Raw genomic sequence first — 19,328 nt, 5'->3', positions numbered from 1 at the left:
GCAAGGCTTACAGTGTGATGCTGATGCTCATGGGAACATCATCTTGCTGAACACACCGTGTGCATGTGACAGGATTGAATGCAGCACTGGTACTGTGGTGTCTGTCCACCTTGGTGGTAGTATTGCCTGTTGCAGAGCTGTACAGCTCCACTTTTTAATAATCACTCACATTTCTAATAACAAAGCTGGCTGTCCTGGTAGCTGCTGTTGGCCTCTGGTGCTTTGTCAGTGCTCACAATCAGGTCTGCAATAACTCCATCTCCATGTTCCATCACCACTTAGAGGGGAATGGTGGGTGAAGTCCATCTCCTGGCAGATTCCTAGCACACAGGTCTGCATGCATGGGACTCCTGAGCTTGTGTTCTTGTTGAATGGGGTCCTGCACGATCAGGAAGCTGAAGATTAAACTGAGTCAGAAACAGTGTCACACTGAGGTGGATATTTGTTTAGGTGAAAAACACAACCACTGGCTGTCAGGACAGTGTTTCTTATGTAAGCACTAAAGCTTGGGTAAGAGAAGACATGCACAGGATGAAAATCAGTGCATTTCACAGACTCTGCTAAGAGTATAATCCTTTTCAAATTAATGCCTACTCTTGCTGATAGCAATTCTTTTTATTACTGGCTCCTTGTGAATTCATCCTCACAAAAGGCAGCATCCATTAAAAAAAAGGAAGAAGGATGGTAGTGATTTTTCTCCTCAAAGCTTAATTTTGCTCCAATAAAAGAGCATTTCAGGCTCCATATTTCTGTGCCTCGGCAATTCCTATTGCCAACAAAATCAACTATGAAAAACAAATACTTTTAGAATGATCAGTTCTGGCAAATTCAAAGGGAATACAAATGTCCTGCTGGGCCCTTTCATTTGCCGTAGCAATCCTGCAAGCAGACCTTCATTACTTCTGTTGACAAGGCATGAGCCAAAAGCAAATTCAAATTGCTCCGTTTTCCAGAGCTTTACTGCTTTGGAATGCTAGAATATAAACCCAAAAGTCAGTCAGTTGCTGTTCTTAATTCACCCAAAGAGCCCATCCAACCAATGAGGTGTCATTTCTCCATGCTTTCCAGACAAACTCTCCCCCTGAAAATCTGATAGCATGTCCTGCTTTTTACAAAGTTCTTTCTCAGTTAGCATCAATACCCACCATTTATCTTCACATCCTTTACAGTGAATTATTGGTCTGCATTGATAATGGAGGCACACTTAGAAAATCTTTCCATTTCAAGAGAGTCTTCATGAAAAATGGTTTAAATAGCATGCAAATTTTACAGCCCTGAAAACGGAGTTGTGATTAGACAAAGATTTGTTGGATTATAAAAGTACAAGTGTTTATTATGGCTGGTACTGAGAATAAACAGTTGCCTGCATATGCCAGCTACTATGGAAATATGTTTTTAAGTTCTAATGTGAGCTGTAAACCAAAGCTACTTCAGTTAAAAAAATTCAATACTTAAACTGTGGGGAGGAGTAGTCAGTGCCAGAGAAAACATTCCCATTTAATAATGTTTGAACATAGAGCTGTGATGCAGTTTGTAGCAAGGCAGTGAGAAAAACCCACAACTAATCCTTCATTGCAGCTGTCTGAACTTTTGGTCGTCTGCCATACTTTAAACAGCGACTTCTTTTTCCTGGTGACTCAAGGCTTGAATGACCTAGTGTGGAGGGTTTAAGCTCTATACAAAAAAGGAGTTAAGTAAGAAATAGCCAAAGTAAGTTGGGTTGCACACCCCAGCAAATCAGGGGTTTGTATCTTAAGTCCTCTTCAGTGCCTAGGAGAAAATATTAAAATAAAGAGATACATTTTGATTTATTTATTTTTGGCAAGGAAATATTCAGTGGTTTAGGCATCCATCTCTCCTCCTTCCCTTCTTCTCTCTCCTTAAAGTACTGATGTTATATGGAAATGAATTTCTGTAGAGAGTTTGAGTTTCGAAGTTTACAAATTTGAACCTTTCCTGCAGAAAAACCTTTCTAAGTTTTCTTTGATTATTTTAAACTTTTTCTTCCCATTGATATATCTCATAGGTAGGTCTTTTCAGCACCCTGAAGTAACAAATGTGCTTTTTTTTCCCTGATTAATTCTCTTGCAAAATAATGGAACTTGCTTACTTTCAAGTGGAAATATAGGAGTCAGAGAAGTTATTTTATATGACTGTTAACTTTAAAGGAAAATAAAAAAAGGGGCTTTCTGTCTTTGCCCCATTCTCACTATCACTTATCTAAAAAAGGATTAAACACTTAAGTATTATCATGAGCTGGTGGAAACCCTGTAGTTTGACAAGTCCTATGATGGTGTAATAATTTCTTATTAAGGCTAATTTTTAAATGTCATTTAAAGTTACATATTGTGATCTTTCACAGATATGTATTTTGTTTTATCTTTGTATTATAAGTTATTGAGTATTAAAAAAAGGTAAATAATTGAAAAAAATAATCAATCTATGCTGGGTCCAATGCCCATGGCAACAAATCTCCAGCATAATAGCTTTGGAGGTACAGTGAGCAATAAGGCAGTACAGCACAATAACCATATATTGCTAGGACAAGCACAGAAATTGAGGGGATTTCAGCCCCTCAAGAACTTAGCAAACACCTAAAATGCATGAAACCCAGTGTTTCTGTACAAAGGGGGACCGCCTCCTTTTGGTTGTGTGGGTTTGAACCTCCAAACACTGCCAGTAGCTGTGCTGTCACAGCCCACAGTGTCACTTTTCAGCCTGCTGAAGTGAATTTGTACAGTCTCTGTCCAGACACCATAGCACAGGGTCTGTATGAAATAGGGGCCAAGTTAATAGGTTAACAAGGGAAAGGAGAGGAAAGGGAGATGGTATCCCAGTCTTGACCCCAGTGGGAAAATTCTGAGCAGCCTGCTGTAACATATGGTTTCCCTAGAAGAGAATGATATGTAACTTTTATCACAGAGTAACAGATCAATGGTTGGATGTCACTATCAAAAAAGCACTTCTGGTATTCCACCCATTTTTTTCCTCTCCTAATTTCAACATGCAGCTGGCAGTTTCAGTTTTGATTTCTAATTAATTAATCTCCTACTCTATTTTGACCTTATCACGTTAAGATTTTGTATTCATTGTACAACGTGTATATTGTTTGCCATTCCCATTATCTGTGATTAGCCAAGTTTCACACACAGAAGGAAGTCTAAGTCAAATGTATAATTGAAGAGCTGTTTATCCCCATCTGTTTATTAATTTTCCCAAACTCCATGGTAAAGTGAATACTGTGAATACCAACAGATGATGCTGCAAAGGAGGGTAGATGTTCTAAAGCAGAACTGGGCTGGCAGTCTAAGCTAAACACTTTTTAGCTAATATTTTTAATATCAAGGTGTCTTCTACAAGAATTGTGAAAGTAACAGGACTCTTTTCTCCATAAACTTGTGGGCAAACTGGATGATTTGCACAAAAACACATGCACACACTTCCTTTCCTGGTGTTTTTGTAACTTGAGTTTTATTTAAATACCTCCAAAGCATTATGTTAATGTACACTTTCTTCTGGTTCATGAATAACAAGTGTTTCTAAGTCTCCAATAAGATCCTTGTACAATTTGTGTTTGTAATGATATTTTGAGTCTCATTTTTACACATTCAGTTCCTGGGACAAACAGAATTGACTTTTCATTTAGAATGATGCTACAAGGAACTGTAACACCTACTTGTACCTTTCAGTTAAGCAATATATTTAATGGATGTTCCTGTGTTTATTTTTCAGCAAATTTCCATAGGATTACAGATTATATGTTTTAGTTGAGTTAACAGTCTCCATAAAGTTGCTTGGTGTGAAATCCATTGTTGAGTTTTTCTTTTATGACTGCTTTAAAAAAATAGTTTACAACAGAAATTTTGAGTCATTTTGTAGTGTAGAATGCATTAAAAGCATAAAGTCATGCATATGTCAGAGACATATTTACAAATCTGTACAGTTTCTGTCATTTTTATTTACTGTGGCTCTGGCCAGGCAACAAGATTCAACTCTTACCCCTCTGAGGTCAAACTCTCCAAGATAACCCCTAGCCATTGTCCAAAAATGCTTTGTTTTGCTTACCAGCCCTGAGATTGATGGCTGCATGTAATTCTGCACTCCTTTTCATAAAGCCTACCTTCCATGGAGTTAGAGGCGATTACCACTGTGACTCAAGCCAGAGCAGGGAATGAACTCCACCCAGGCACTTTTTCTTACTCTTTGACTAAGGCTGAATGGCAGATGAATTTATTTCTGACCTGCAGATTATTCACAGTTGCCAGACTTCCTCTTGTTCATTCAGAAATGTAAGGAAGACCTCATACTAAACTCACACAAACTATGTTAAGGGATTCTAGAAAACATGTTCCCCTCTTCCAGTTTATTTTCAGAACTGTTGGAACTGGAACGTGCTGTTGGAAAAGCCTCAGTGCTTTTCTACCAACATCCAGTCTAAAAGCTGAATGCATTTTATCAACCACATGCAATTTATTTCTTTCCCAGGTCTGCTTTATCTTTCAAACCACAATAAGCAGTATGCAAAGGGGCTGGCTGCTCATTTCCCAGAGCCAATGTCCACTCCTCCAGCCAATGCAAGAGCAGAATGGTGAAAAATCAGTCCTTCCCCAAGTATTACACATGGCTTCAGTTGCCAGAGGTACTACTGGCTGTGAATTAAAGTTCAGTATCTTGGTCAGTCAACATTGTGTTCAGAAAGCAGCTGATTTTATACAGGATTCCCCTGGAAAGTGCTTTATCAGTGTTTGGCTCTGTGATGAGAGGCTACTCATCATAACACCTGCATTCCAAGGTGCTCTGACTCCTCTCCTGCTCATGCTCAAGGAAGAATGGCACTTACAGTACTCTCTGAATTCCAGGGAAACATCGTCATTTCTACAGGAAGATTAGTTATAAGAATGGCATGTCTTCACTAAGGCTAAAAGAACACCTTCCAGAAAAGTAGCATAACGATCCAACATTTGTGGCTTGTTAAATTCACAACATTGAAGAAAATGACCTTAGTAATCATTGCAATACTATCCATTAAGGTCTGGTAGCAAATAGTTTTTCTTTTTAAGACACATCAGGTAATAATTTGTTATGGTGGTTTATCCTGACCAGCTTGGGCAGGTTCTAAAAAAGGAACAAACACCAAGTGTGTGGTTGCTCCAAAAAATCCTTTTTCCATTCTTCCCTCCTTCTTTTCCTCTTCCACTGAGAACAGACCAGAGGCCTGACCAGCCCTACCATTACATTATACCCAGGTAACACAGAAATTAATCAATTAATTTATTATTAATAGGAGCAAAATGTAAAAGCGGAACAAATTGAAGGTGTACTACTGAGCACACTGTGTCCTGCTGGTGTCTCCAAAAGACCCTTGTGATAAAAATGTACAGATTCTTTAGCTCTGAAAAGTCGAATATGCTAGACTGCAATTTCAAAAGGATGAAATCTTTTCTGTCTTCTATGTTCTTCTAGCATTCTTGTTTTTCTTCTGCTTTCTGCACTGCTGGATTTTAGCATCCATGAGTCAAGTGATTCTTCTAGCATCAGTATGTTTTTTCTTCTGATCTCTGCCTAAAGGCCCCTGGTTAGACTTTCTGCATTTCGATGTGCTGGTGGTGGTAGTGGTGGTAACAGTGATGTCTGGGCTGACACCTTCCATTTAGTTTATAAACAGAATTTTTCTGCTGCCTTTTTTTGAAAAACCACACTGCCAGAACAGCTGCAACCAGTAACAAGCAGAGAAGAATCACTATTACTGCTATGATAGCACCTTTACTGGACTTGGGACAATCCTCTCCCTCACATGGCTCAGAAGTGGGGCCAGGCTTTTCTCCAAGGCCCTGGGTGAGATTTTCTTGCTCAGCTAATTCCTGGGATGCTGTGTCAGTAATGATGTCTGGAGCTGGTGCAGTGGTTGCTACTTGTTCTGGGTAGGTGGTTGTGTCTCTTGGTTCTGCGTATGGAGTGTGATCGGAGGGGCTGAGGGTCACAGAGGTCTCTGACATGGATGTTTTTAAGCTGCTGATGTCAAACAGCATCGTTGTAGTGGGCTCCTGAGTCACAGGTTCCAGAGATGTAGCAGGATGTTCCCACACAGCAGCATCATCATAACCCCCACTGACACTGAAGCTCTCCAGACCACTCACTGATGTAGGTGGCACCGCTGTCTCTTCAGCCCCTTCATCACCTGCCGCTGTTGTTGCTGCCACAATCTGTGTTAGACCTTCCTCTGGAGCTGGGCTGCCATTTCCTGACTTTCTTACTTCCACGTGATTTGGCTGGTCAGTGGTGAGGATGATGTCATCCTCTGTTCCCATCGAACCATCGACTTTATCACCCTCTTCATCATCCTCCACCACCTCTTGTGTTACTGGGTATCCATCTAACCACGACTCGTCAGTGATGGCAACCGCACCCATCGCTGTCTTTGTATCGTTCGTTGTGAGAATGGGTCCAATGGGGAAATCCTCACTGTCATAAAACATTTTGGCACCAGGTTCATCATAGACTGTCTTCACACCAATGTGGTTATCACCTTCAGAAAACTGGGCTTTAGTGGAATCGTCTGTCTCTTTCTCTGGTACGGGCTCACTGAAAGTTTCTGATGGAAACCAAAACAAATTTTTTTGGCTGAGGAGTGACACAGGGGACTCAGTTGGTGCCCTGCTTCCCTTTTCAGAAATGTCTGTGTGCTGAGTAACCCCACTGGTACTCCCAGTTCTTCCTTCCTCTGAAGTTTTACTGAAGGAAAGCTGTATTTGCTCCTGCTCAATTTCCTCTTTGCCATTGCCATGGTCATTCTCAGCAACAGGTATTGATCTGTCATCGGGAAAGTTATCTTCATAGTCAATGTGTGCCTCGGTTTCATCTAGAAAAATTTAAAAAACCCTCATAAGCCAACATTTCATTCTCTGTCAAAGCACTGAGCTCATTTATTACAAGAATCCAAGAAGAGAGGTGCAATGTGAAGTGTCTTCTAGGCAGTATTTTTCATTCTGTGTAATTGTTTATTTGAAAAGGGCATGGTCCTTGATCTGATACTCAATTTCATGGGTTTTGTTTAAAAAAATCACAAGAGGTGTCAATGCTAACTGCTAATGTCTTACCTTTCCAGATTTAAAAATTAATATAAATAACTCACCATCTCCAGTTAGAGGACTTCCTCTGCTTATTGTTTTCTCAAACCTTTTCTTTCCCTAGTGTGACTCTTGGCAAGATTTGAGGAAAAAAATTTCATCTTATTCAAGCAAGAAATGTGTGTGGAGAGAAAGACATACCAATTATTAACTGGTAATAAAAAAAAAACGCCCCAGACAAAACTAGAAGTTTTACAGCAACTTCATCCCTTTTGAACTAGATGATTTTAAAGAATTATGTTCAGTACCTTATGCTCAAGATATCAAGGCACATTCTTATCAGTATCCTGCTTTTCTTCAAGCACTTTGGTGTTACAGTGGTACAATGCCTGGGGCCAGAACAGTATTTCTTTGTCCATAAGAGCTCTTCAGAGCTGACTGAGGCAGACTCCACCACCAAGGCTGACATTGAGTTCTGCTTGTTTTCATCTGAGGAAAGCAAGATGCACCCTGCAAAGCTAGAAATCCCTGTCTCAAACACTTAAACCCTAACACCTAGTTAACATGATAATCCTACTCTTAGTAATCAACTCTTAGGCTTCCAATTTTAAGGAATTAAATGTTGCCACTGAGAAAAGAGAAAAAAATGAACACAGAACAAAATTGGTAAAAAAACTGAGTGCAGCAGTGGGGTAGATTCATTACAATGCTTGAGTTTGATTTAGAAATACTCAACAGACCTACCACTGATAGCAAAATAGACTTGACTCAAAGCACAAAGCTAACTGTTTGAATTTTAATGGAATAGTCCATTGCACTAATACTCCTTCCACTATTCTAAAGCCTTAGCTCAATGAAAAATTTTCCAAACTAGACAGGGTAGTTGATTTTAAGTTCACACAAGTTTTACTCCATAGAAAGTTGATGTAATTTCTGAGATTTATGCTGGCATTAGAAGTCATAAAAAATAGTGCCTTGGGATATGGAAAATAAACTGAATAATGGTGAGAATTTTTCTTTTTAAGAGGGTGTTTAGTCTTTTATGAAGACAGTGAAGAAATAGACCTGGCATGACATGGCAAACAAGGAATTAATAGGAGAACCTGTTTTACACATCACTGCATTTGTAAATCCTTATCTTTTTTTGCCTTTTTACAGTCAACCGATTTTGAATTACATTTTCATCTGGGGCCCACCTCAATTTCCGCCTGAGTCACATTCTCCTTGGAGACTGCTTCCCAGACTTCTGGCAGAGCCATATTTGGTCTACTCTTCAGAAAGATTAGAAATATTGTCAAACCAGTCTGACCAAAACCACTTAGCAGTGATACAGCTCACACCAGCTCACTTTTTGCCAGAGCAGCTTAAGCCAGGTGCCAAAACAGAATGAGCATTAGCAAAAGGTATTTTCCTTGGAATAGCATCTGGGTCTACCAGAAACCAAAGCAGTTATGCTAAGGAAACCCAAATGTGTGTCCCAAATAGCCTGCAGAGAGTTAATGCCTCTGTGAAAGCTATCATGCTGGAGAGCTGGATGTTCTTAGCAGGTCCTCTCATCTCACAGGAAGTGCCAACAACAGACCTCTCTCCCTCCTGGTCCCAGAGTTCTCATCTGCCTGGGTAATCCTCTAGATCCTCCCCATCCTCTCCAAAGCAGGAAAAAACTTCTGTCTCATTCAAGGATGATTTAACAGTCAGGGGAATAAAACTCTTAGAGTGGAAATCTTCCTGGTAGGGCTCTCACTTTTCTAATTGATCCTAAATCTTTTCCAATAGTATTTCAGACTCACAAATGTATGGAGGATAACTCTGAACACCAGGGCACTTTAGCAGCATATTCATGAAGCTCTGCATGGCCCTATCCATCACAATGCAGCCCTTCTACCGACTGTCAAACATTAGCCTCACTTTGTCCCTTCTCTTGCTTTCACTTTAGAGTTTTTCTGCCTGGCTGGCACTCTCTTTCATGAAAATGGTGCCTCAAACTATTACATCCTCTAATAATCCAGACTCCTGCTAGAAGCTGATATTTGGCATACCTCCTTCACTAAAGTTCAGTGTGTTTGAGGAGAGCCTATAGGTGTCTGTGGCATGTACATGAACTGGAGCATCACAATGTGAGAAGTCACCATTTACCAGCCATCATGGTCATTGTTTTATTTTTGTAATTGAATCATCACAACAGTCTGTCTTCACCTCTGTGTCTCTTGTAACCTCTATTTTTGCCACTCATTCACTTTCCACACTACAGTAATCCAGCTGAGGTTCAAACAGTAATTTTTATGTTGTGGTGAGCAGGCACACACATCTGCAAACAAAAATTACATCCACATGTTTGTGTTGTTTCCTCCAGACCTATTTTTTAGTTAGCAGTGTGAATGGGCATCTAGTATTCATCTCATTGACCAGTACCTTATGTGTGAGTGGATCATTGATGAATGCCTAACAACTGTTGTAACAGGCTTTTTAGAGATTTTGAAGCTCTTTTCCTTCAGTGTTTCTCCTGCCTTGTGGTTTCAGCCCTCTAGGAGAAGGTCCTATGGAGGCACATCAGGAAAAAGCATGTGCTTCTAAGAAAGTGCAAATCCTCAGTCTATCAGAACATATTAAAGGTTTGTTGAGCCATCAGTCGAGTCTCCATCAAACATGCTGCCTTTGGGCATGATCCTGCCTGTAGAGAAATGAATTGGTGTTTTCTTAATGCAGAGCTGGGGGAAGAAAAAGCCCATTGTAGTCTAAAGAGATCCTGAGATTGGAGCTCATTATGCACTGCTCGTCACCACATAAGGGAGTCTTGTTCCCTCTCACAATCAGATTGTGGCCCAAGTTGTAAAGCTGCTCTAACATATTTTCATATTCAATCTCCCCTATTTGTAGAGTTTATAGCAGAGACTATCAACATAACTAATGTTAGCTTATGGGATGCCAAAATGAAAGCAACTATTGAGCTCTCTAACCATCAAAGGAAACACGGACGCCCTTACTCTGGAGTTTGATTTATATGATCCTGGATTGACTTACACAGTAATAATACTCTATTCTTTCTTTCTGGGCCTCAGACCTTCAAATGGGACTTGGGCTCAGTGTTTAGTGACTCTGTGTTACCATGACAATCTTTTAAGTCCACCATGAGCTTGATTTTCTGGGAATAGATTGCACGACTTCTGCACTTCTTTTTGCTCACCTCCTCAGCACTTTCCTGAACTTTCCAGTTCTCTAAATTTTAGTGTTGGTACTGAAGAGCAACAACCAAACTAGATTCAGCTCCACCTCTTATCCAAGAAATTGTAACTGTTATTTATATATATATATTTTTAAACTGCTAACAATTGATTTTAAAGTGATTGCATCTTTTTTTCTACCTAGGCGGGTCTGGTTTTATGAAGAGTCAGCCTTGAAATTAATTTATCCAAGATAAAAATCTTTTTATATTTGGTCATTGTTGCACCTTGACCGTATCATCTTCTGGCAGACTCAAGGATCAGTGAGTTTTAATTCACTCTCTGAGGGATTACTGAGTCTGAATACTTTACAGCAAGAGATGCTGAAATGACATACCACCAAAGATGTGAAGCTCAGTTAAAAGGTGAAATCCTTTTAATTATTAATTAATCCTTCTTGGGAAGCATCCAGTTCTGTAGAGCTCTCAACTCCTTCAGTTTTTGATCCTAATGTGAAAACAGTAACCAAACACAGAGACAGGCAAAAACAAAGAGCCTGGTCTTCCACACTCTAGGATCAGTTTAATTTTTCTTCTAGATAGTATATTGGTATCCAAGCTCTATTTTGAGTGTTACTATTTTGGGCAACCATAAAATGTACTGCATATTTTATGGGTGTATTTTTGGAGTACAGGAAATTGAAACCTGATTCTATATAGACCATCATTATAAATATTTGTACTGAATAAAACATCTTTAGTCTAAGAATCTCAGAGTAGCTACAGCAAACATTAACAAGACAGCATCTGTCTTTAAGGATGGGAAGGAAAGGAGCATGTAGACTGATTTGTCTAAGTCATATTCGTGAGCTACAGCATCTCAAAGAATTATCCATTTATTTTGGATCAGGCACACAAATTTCTCTGTAGTCAACCACAGTATGCTAGACAGAGATTGTGCCTTTTGTCTTTTGCAATAGCTATAAGAAAGAGGATAACTTTTATTCCAGCAGAAAGCTTGCTAATATAAACAAATAACCCATCAATTTTTTTTTCAACTTATTCCATTTGGCACAATCCATTCATGCCAGATCAATACTTTGCATTAATCTAATACAACCCCTCAATGACAGGCCTGAAAAGGGAACCAAAGTTTGTCATAACAATTGTTTTGACAGGCCACAGACATATTTGTTGCTGATTATATTTCTCTGTCACAACTCTTCCTCTGCACTCACAGAATGAACAAAAAAAAAAAAAGCATTCTCAAATAGGATCAAAAGCTAGAGACATTTTGTTTGATTCCCCACATTAAAAATAAAAAAACCATAAATAAATGGTGCTAGCTAGTTGTGCTTACAGACCACATGAATGTGAGCCAATATAATTTTTGAAAACTCTGGAAGTAATGTTTGAAGTAATGAGAATTGTTGAGCAAGGCAACAATTCTGGTAGCTGCAGATTAAGTCAGAGTCAGCCAAGTCCTCCTTACACTGAATCTGAAGGATGGTCCTCAGCCTGGAAAAGTTGGACTACCTTGGAACACACTAGCTGTGTATCCAAGTGATGTCATTGGAGAGATTCCTTAGATGTGTAGAAGATATGGACTCTCCTGCCACAGCATATAGCTGGAAAAACCCAAATAATCCAGGGAGAAGGATAGATACATGACATTCTTCTGAGACAGTTTCAGGGCAGAGATGGAGCATGATTTCCCAGCCATCTCATCTGCCCTCGCTTTGAGGGAGCAAACCCTAGAGAATGCAGCCTAATGCAGTCCAGCCCTGACCCTTGCCACTCAAGTGTTGGTATTAATGCTTCTGATATTGAGCTCATGGTTTATTTTGGGAAAAAAAAAAACCCAAATGTCATTCAGCAATTGTCAGTTTGGTCTCTGTGCTTACAGGACAGCCACAGCATGGCACATATGCATCTGCTTTCAGATCTTACTACAATGTTCATCAGGATATATTTTGTGAAGAAAATGCATTCTCTCCACAGAAATTTAAAAAAAAAAAAAAAGGCAAAATCCATGTATTTCCCTGTTCTCTCCTTAAGGTTGTTTTGTTGGGCTAAATATCCCTGAGCTTTCAGCTAGAACACAGTGCCTTTTCATCAAAAGGAATTACAGGAAACAGTCACGTTTTTCTTAAAAAAGCATATTAATTTATAATTACTGTCTATTACCTGCTATGCACAATGTACATTACAGTCATTTGTAATGTACTGCTTTCCTAATTTCCATCATACTTTACTGCATCTGAAATCCACTTAATATAAGTCTAAAATTATTTTGTTCAGTTATGCCCAAAGCCAGGTTTTGCCATGTATTTTGCATTATGTGCCTATTTGATTATCTGCGTATTTTTTAAATTTTAATTTGCAAATCTGCTGACTGTGTGGCTGTACACTTATATCCCACGTGCACTTATATCCCAGGTGCCAGCATGGACTGTATCTCTTCTTACAGGATCAAAACAGAGAGGAAAGATCACAAAGAGACTTCAAAGAACATTTAACTGCTATATTTAGACACTGCTATGATGATAGTTCTGTGACTCCATATTTGCTCTGTGTGAGCAACTGGGAATGTAAAGCCAGTCTGATGCTTTTCCACAAAAAAGAAAAGTATGCAATTATTGCTGTTTATTCTGATATTCTGCCTGGACAGCTGGGTATTATAATGGGGCAGTTACCAAGTAGAACAATGTTACTCAAGGTGTAACATCCACAAATCCCAGCAAGCTTTATGAAATTGGATAAATGTCATCACTCTTTCACAGATGAGGTGGAGTAAGCAGCAAAGAGCAGTACAGTGACTTGTCCCTAGTCTCAGAGACACTGCAAGATGTATTAACTGGCCTTATATCTCTCAATGCTCTGACCAGAGCTTTTTCCCTGTGGCCCCCTTTTGTCGGAGTAAGAGCATCGGGACCATTTTACACTTCCCAGTTGCTCACCCAGCACAGATGCAGAGCAAGGGCACTGTATCATCTTACCAGGCTCTAAACATAGCACTAAAATGTTCACTGGAGTGGCTGCATGAACATCTTTCCATTGATGTCAGCCAGTCAGGACAGAAGTGGTCCAGTCTGCCAACAGGAATATAAATTCTCCATTAAGTCCCATCATTAACCCTCATGCTAGGGAAGGTGCTCTCTTGCCTCAAAGCACTTAAAAATCAGTCTGTGTGCTGACTTCTGGAGTACTTAATAATTGTTCTCCTCTCTCTTATGACCCCAAAATATCAGTCAACTCTAAATCAGGTTCCTTTTAATTAAGTTCTCTTTTTTTGTTGTTGTTCTTTTTCACTGGATTCTTACCTTTTAAAAAATAATGAAACCTCGTATCACACATTTTAATCATCCTGTGAAGTCTTCTTTCTTAAAGAATTATGATCAGGAGGATTAAATACATAACTATTACTTGAACAATTATTGTATTTTCTGTCCCATGTCCTTAAAGTATTTGAAAAACATTAATCAGAGGAAGCCCCCCAGCATGAAGTCTACATTTAAATAATTTTAAAAATCATCATCTAGAATATCACATCTGCTCCTAAGTTTCAGTGTTGATGTTTGTGATTTGACAGCCATGTTTTCCTATTTTTTTTTTAAATATTTTCCTCTCCCCTGCAGCTGTGTGAAAGGCTCTGGAAAAACAGAGGAAATAGATTATATATCCAGAGAAAACAGTGAAACACAGACAACTTAAATGGCCTGATTTTTCCCTTCCTTATTTTGCTGTAATACAGCCTTATGTCTGTGTGTGATGAAGATAGCATTTCCACTAACCTCAGTAAAGGAAAAAGAATTATCAATTTGGTGCAGATTATAGGAGATTCAGACCCACTGGGTAAGTTGAAGATGTTCCTGCTTATTGTAGGGGGGTTGGATCTGATGACTTTGAAGGTTCTTTCCAGCCCAAACTGTTCTATGATCAGATGCAGATACTTATTTTTTTTCCTTTTTCCCTCCATGTTCTTCCTCTATGTCCTACATTGTTTTGCATAATCATCTGAACTGCTGTTTGTAAAACAGTTTTAGAAGCTGAAAAAGTTGAGAAAAATGCTGGGGCTTTCATTCTTTGTTTTTTTGCGTATCTATACCGGTTGGATGGGTTTGAGAATCTTGTTCCCTAGTGCACAGACATGACCTATTTCTACGAAGAACAAGCTTGACCTTTTCTCATGATTATCCACTGCCTGATGGTATATTCATGAGTAAAAATAACTCCTTGCAAGCCTCCAGACATTAAGGAATATATAGGTTCTGAAATGGGTATACTAACGCCAGCCCATATAGATAGCTCAGCTACGCAACAGCTGCTCATTCCTTTCCTTAAAATTTATCTGTTTTGCCAGAAAACTTACTTTAAAGATGTGATAGCCTTCTCAAAAAAAATACTAAAATTTTGTGATGACCATTCTTAAATACTGGGAAAAATGGTGGGTTTATGCATTGAGCAGGGTAACATGAGAAAGCAGAATTCAGATTGCATGCACATCTGAACTCATGGTACTGTTTAGCCTATGTTTAAACAAGGGGAAAGTTAAAAGACTGCTGTAGAATTTAACTAACACATAAAGGTGGTTTTTATTGAGAGTTTAAATTAAGGAAATGCCATTTTACAATTTGCTTGGGGGTTTTGTGGTTTGGGGTTTTTTTTTGAAAAATCTTTTCCCAAGTCAAGTCATTTGGTAAGAAAATCCGCTTTCACTCTTTCTAATGGAGTAACTATCTGAGCAACTACCCTTGCGTTTGCAGACAAAAATCCTGGAGGCATGGTGCAAGATAAAAAGTGTTTGCCTGTTTATTGGGGCAGTTTAAAGAAACCATCATGCAGTTTTTTGGCTGAGCTGACCTTTGACGCAGGCCTGGACCTGTCCGTACCACTCCCCGCAGCTGTCGCAGAGCAGCGTGAACGCCGACTCCTTGTTGCCCATGGCATAGCCCTGGGCACAGACGTACAGCAGCTCATCCCCCATGTCAAAGCCAGTGTGGCCGTGCAGAATGGTGTGGGGGAAGGATGGTGGGTCCCCACAGGGCTTGTCTGGAAGGAAAAAAGAGATGACATTGTAAAGATTTCATAACAGTCCTTTAGTGCCATGCTAAGAGTTTTCCTGAGGATGAACGTATACACGTCCACAGAAGTTGTACATCTCATCTGTTTCATGCCCTTATGTCCTTTCACAATTATTTCCAGCTGTAATTGCCCATTACAGCTGGAAGGTATAAATTGGGCTATAATTGTGATGCCATTACCATGATGGTCTACTCCCGTGTCACTACCATCTGATGGTCATGCATTTAGAAGGGCCTTGTTTCAAACAAGGCAGGATGCCAGATCACAGCTGTCTTCCCTGCCTGATTCTACAAGAGCTAACAAGAGCTTGGGCAGGTTGGGACTGGAATGCAACAATTTGGACACAGTCATTTTTCTTAACCACAGAAATGCTTGTGGAATTGTTTAAGACCAGCACTTTGATCTCTTCCACACGGTAGGAAACCAGCAGAGGCTGAGCAATGGCCCAGTCCACACTCACAGAAAGAAGAGGTCCAGGTGAACACCAGGCAGTTTTCAGACTATCTCTAATCTTCTAATCTTTCTCAAATTAGGGGTCTTCCCACATATTCAAATCTCCCTTTTCAGAGTAGAGACACCCTAAAATAAATAGCAACTTGGGCTCATCAGCTTAAGAATACCCAGGGGTAACATAGCTCTGCTGTCTATGAGAATGTGAAAAGCTAAATTTATTGCAGGGTATAAAACTCAAAAAGATGTTTGATAGTGTTTTTGCTGACAACATTAGAAGCCAGGAAGAAAAATTACTATGAGCAAGATCAAAACTGGTTTTTGTTGCATTAAAGAAGTGTGGAGAGGAGGAAGGCTGACAGCTGACAGCTGCCACCACTAGTGTAAACTGAATTTTAACTCTCTTTTTCAGGTTTGAATGATCTTGGCCATTGCTAACAAGGTAGATCAAGATTTTCTAGAGAACATGTGAACATTGTGGATTCTCTTTCCTCAAAGACCTTCCTCTCTGACAAGAGCTCTTCACACGGGGTTTGCCATGTCCCTTTTTCCTCCATGTTTTTTACAGTCCTTTTTAGAATAGGTGCCTCTTGGTTACAGAAAAACAAAACAAACAAAAAAAAATATAATATAAAAACGTGGATTTTACCAAGAAACCCAAGGACAAAGACTGCAGTGTTGGTACAAATTATCACTTCTATATTCTTTCTCAAATCTGGGAATTCTTCCCAGTGGCTCTAGAACCCTTATTGACTGTGTTAGAAAAAGCCAGCTGTTTCTCTTGCCAAAGTAACTGAAGATCCAAAATCTTCTTTTGTCCAGATACAGAACAACCAAAATTAAAAGGCTATGAGTTTTGGTAATTATATTGGATAAGAGAAACATGGGGCTAGGTCTGTGTTTTAGTATTGATCTCTCCTGTTGAAATAGTTTGCTTTGGTACAAAAACTTGATTGTTTTAACTGGTAAAGCAAAGATGATGTTCCTTGAAAAGACTTTTGTTTGGAAGCTGAAAAGACTCCAAGACTATGTTCCTAAACATGGAGAAGAAGAAACATCTTCAAAGAGCACCCTTGCTATTTTGCTAGAGTCTACTTTTAGGGCATCATCACCACAAGATCTTGCAAGCAAGACAAGTGTTTCATTGACACCAGTTAATGTCCAGGGTTTTTCAATGGGCAATAGGCTTGACAGAAAAGCTTTCTCAATCTCCCCTCTGCAAAAATTCAGGCTTTCCTGCTTTTGCCCAGGGACATTCTGCAAAATACTTGTGAGTCTCAGGCTGCAGCTTTCCCCATCTTCTACCCACTTCTGACTCAGGCATAGGTAAATACATGCTTATTTAGAAATATCATGTATTTATTTTGCCAGTCATTTACCTTGTAGTGAAATGAAAATCCTATGATAAACATCTACACTCTGTGAAAATTCCTTTGGATCAGGCTTTTGGAAATTGTCTGAGAGACCTGACTAACCACTTCTCAACTGGGTATGCTGAAAAATATCTGCCACTAATATAAAGGACATGCTACTAAAATCAAACTTTGAAGCTTGTTCTCTGTACTGTACACACACAGAGGCACATATATATATATATATATATACTGTCTAACACCTTAAGAAGTTAGTGGGAGTTATGCACACACACACTGACAGAAAAAACAAGCTTTTGAGGCTACACAAAGCTCAGTTTATATAGAATCTTATGGAGGTTTGACATCCGAGGAAGTGAGGAGCAGTTAGCAGCTAATGCTTTTCCTGTGAACTGGCCGAATGAACAGAGATTGATGTGGATGAAAGGTATAAAAAATTATTTTATTGCCTCATAGGAAGGCTACAGAGCCTGGCATTTCATGTGCTTTATTTATGTAGCTACTTCCATCCCCACAAATGGGAGCTGTGTATCTGTTCTGAGGGAAGTATTGATCCCAAGGCTGTATGGAACAATTATACATCAGAGAGTATTCTTATCTACAAAGCCTTGCTTCTTGATCCTGTTGCCAGAGGAAGCAGAAAAGCAACACATTAGTTAACCATGGCAAACATATTCAAAAAGAACATTGTAACCTTACGGGAAAGAAGAAAGCTGAAGGGATCCTTACAGTAAAATTTGACAACAGACTCGGTAACAGAATTATGAACCCCTGAAAGAGAGCTCTGGCTGATGCATGAACAGAAAGAAAAGCAGAGATTTTAAAGATGTTCATGGACTGACACTGTGTGGGGAACTCTTGACTCTCTCCCATGAGACTTTGTACGATCATGCCTTTGCTGCAGAACATACTGAGTGACAGCATGGACAAGCATAAGTGAAAGCTGATACACTGCAAAGACAAACTCAAGTTCCTACATCCATTTTGCTGCTGTCCTCTCCTGCATAAAATGTGCAGGAATTTTCCAGGTTATAGCATCTTATGGCTCCTCGTCCTGCTGCAATCTCAGTTGCTATGACAATTCCTGCTCAGCCTTTTGCCAAACCTGTTCTTTCTGGCACACGTACAGAAATGACACTGGCACAGCAACTCATCACACTGAGCCACTTCTGGGGACAGGCTTCATGTTTTTGTGTGCAGCCTTTGTACCAGGGGCTGGAAGAGCATGGGCTTATTTGGAGCAACAGTGTGTGCTCAGTGCTGTCATTGAGGCCATTTTCTTGCTGGAAGAGAGGAGGCAGATCAGGGCCACGGAGCGTGACAGAGGGTGTGTTGGCAGCAGCTTGTCATGCAGAGGAACAGTAGTGCTCTTTGTTAAGGTGACCACAGGGGCTGCCTGCAGTGCTGCTGTTGGGTAGATGAGGGCTGGGCTCCTCCATCCATCTGGAGCACTGATTTTTCCCTCATCTATCCTCCCATAAACCTGCATATTTTCTTGCTACTGGCTGAAAAATTAGCCCAACTCATGGTTCCCAGTAAAAAAGCTGGATCTGCTTGATACTTAAGGGCCGTCCAACAGAACATCAAGCAGGTCCCATGCTTGGCTTGCTTATGTCCAAGATCATATCTTAAACCTGAACACTTGGAATTGGTTTCTGGACATCATGAGCCTTCCAGAATTTTCTACATGTTGACACTGAGGTCAAACAGATAACAGGCCTCCATATGTTGATAATTGACCTCCAGTAAGAGAGGGTGGATTGACCTTCAGAGCAAGACAGCACAGCACAGATATAAGGAAATTAGTTAAAGTTCACAGGACATCCTCACATCAGCAGTAATTTGGCACAGATTGTGTCCTGGAGTGAAAGTCACCACTACAGTCAAGAAAGATCTCAATATACACATGCAGAAATCAGAACAGAGTCAACATCTGGTAAATGCATGGGAATAAGTGGCACAGCAAAGATATACATGGGTGTTGAGCACAGACATATTAGGGCTAGTGACAGCTGTGGTTACAGACCTCTTAGAGACTCAGCAACTATTTTATACATGAGACTAAAGAGCTCTCCTGTTAATTGAGTTAGCACATTCAGTAATGATTGGCTTTTAGGAAAAATATCTCCTCAGAATAGTAACTTTAAACCCAGAACACATGTGGAAAGGATTTTGAGACAGGTGATTTCTGGC

General features: G+C 39.8%; 1 protein-coding gene across 1 annotated transcript in view; it reads right to left on the bottom strand.

Moving 5' to 3' along the window:
• Positions 1-3,459: 3,459 nt before the first annotated feature.
• SUSD5 (sushi domain containing 5) overlaps positions 3,460-19,328 on the bottom strand; it is a 40,479-nt gene continuing 24,610 nt past the window's right edge. Inside the window, exons 4-5 of the mRNA XM_054648102.2 lie at positions 15,091-15,279; positions 3,460-6,859 (exon numbers count right to left, since the gene is read on the bottom strand). Of these exons, the coding sequence (XP_054504077.2) occupies positions 5,577-6,859; positions 15,091-15,279 (1,472 nt within the window). The 3' untranslated portion in view covers positions 3,460-5,576. The remainder of the gene's footprint in view (positions 6,860-15,090; positions 15,280-19,328) is intronic.

Source organism: Agelaius phoeniceus, chromosome 1, assembly GCF_051311805.1.
Source record: "Agelaius phoeniceus isolate bAgePho1 chromosome 1, bAgePho1.hap1, whole genome shotgun sequence".
NCBI lineage: Eukaryota > Metazoa > Chordata > Aves > Passeriformes > Icteridae > Agelaius > Agelaius phoeniceus.
Note: the sequence above shows the minus strand (reverse complement) of the source record. Positions and strands in the feature narration are given on the sequence as shown.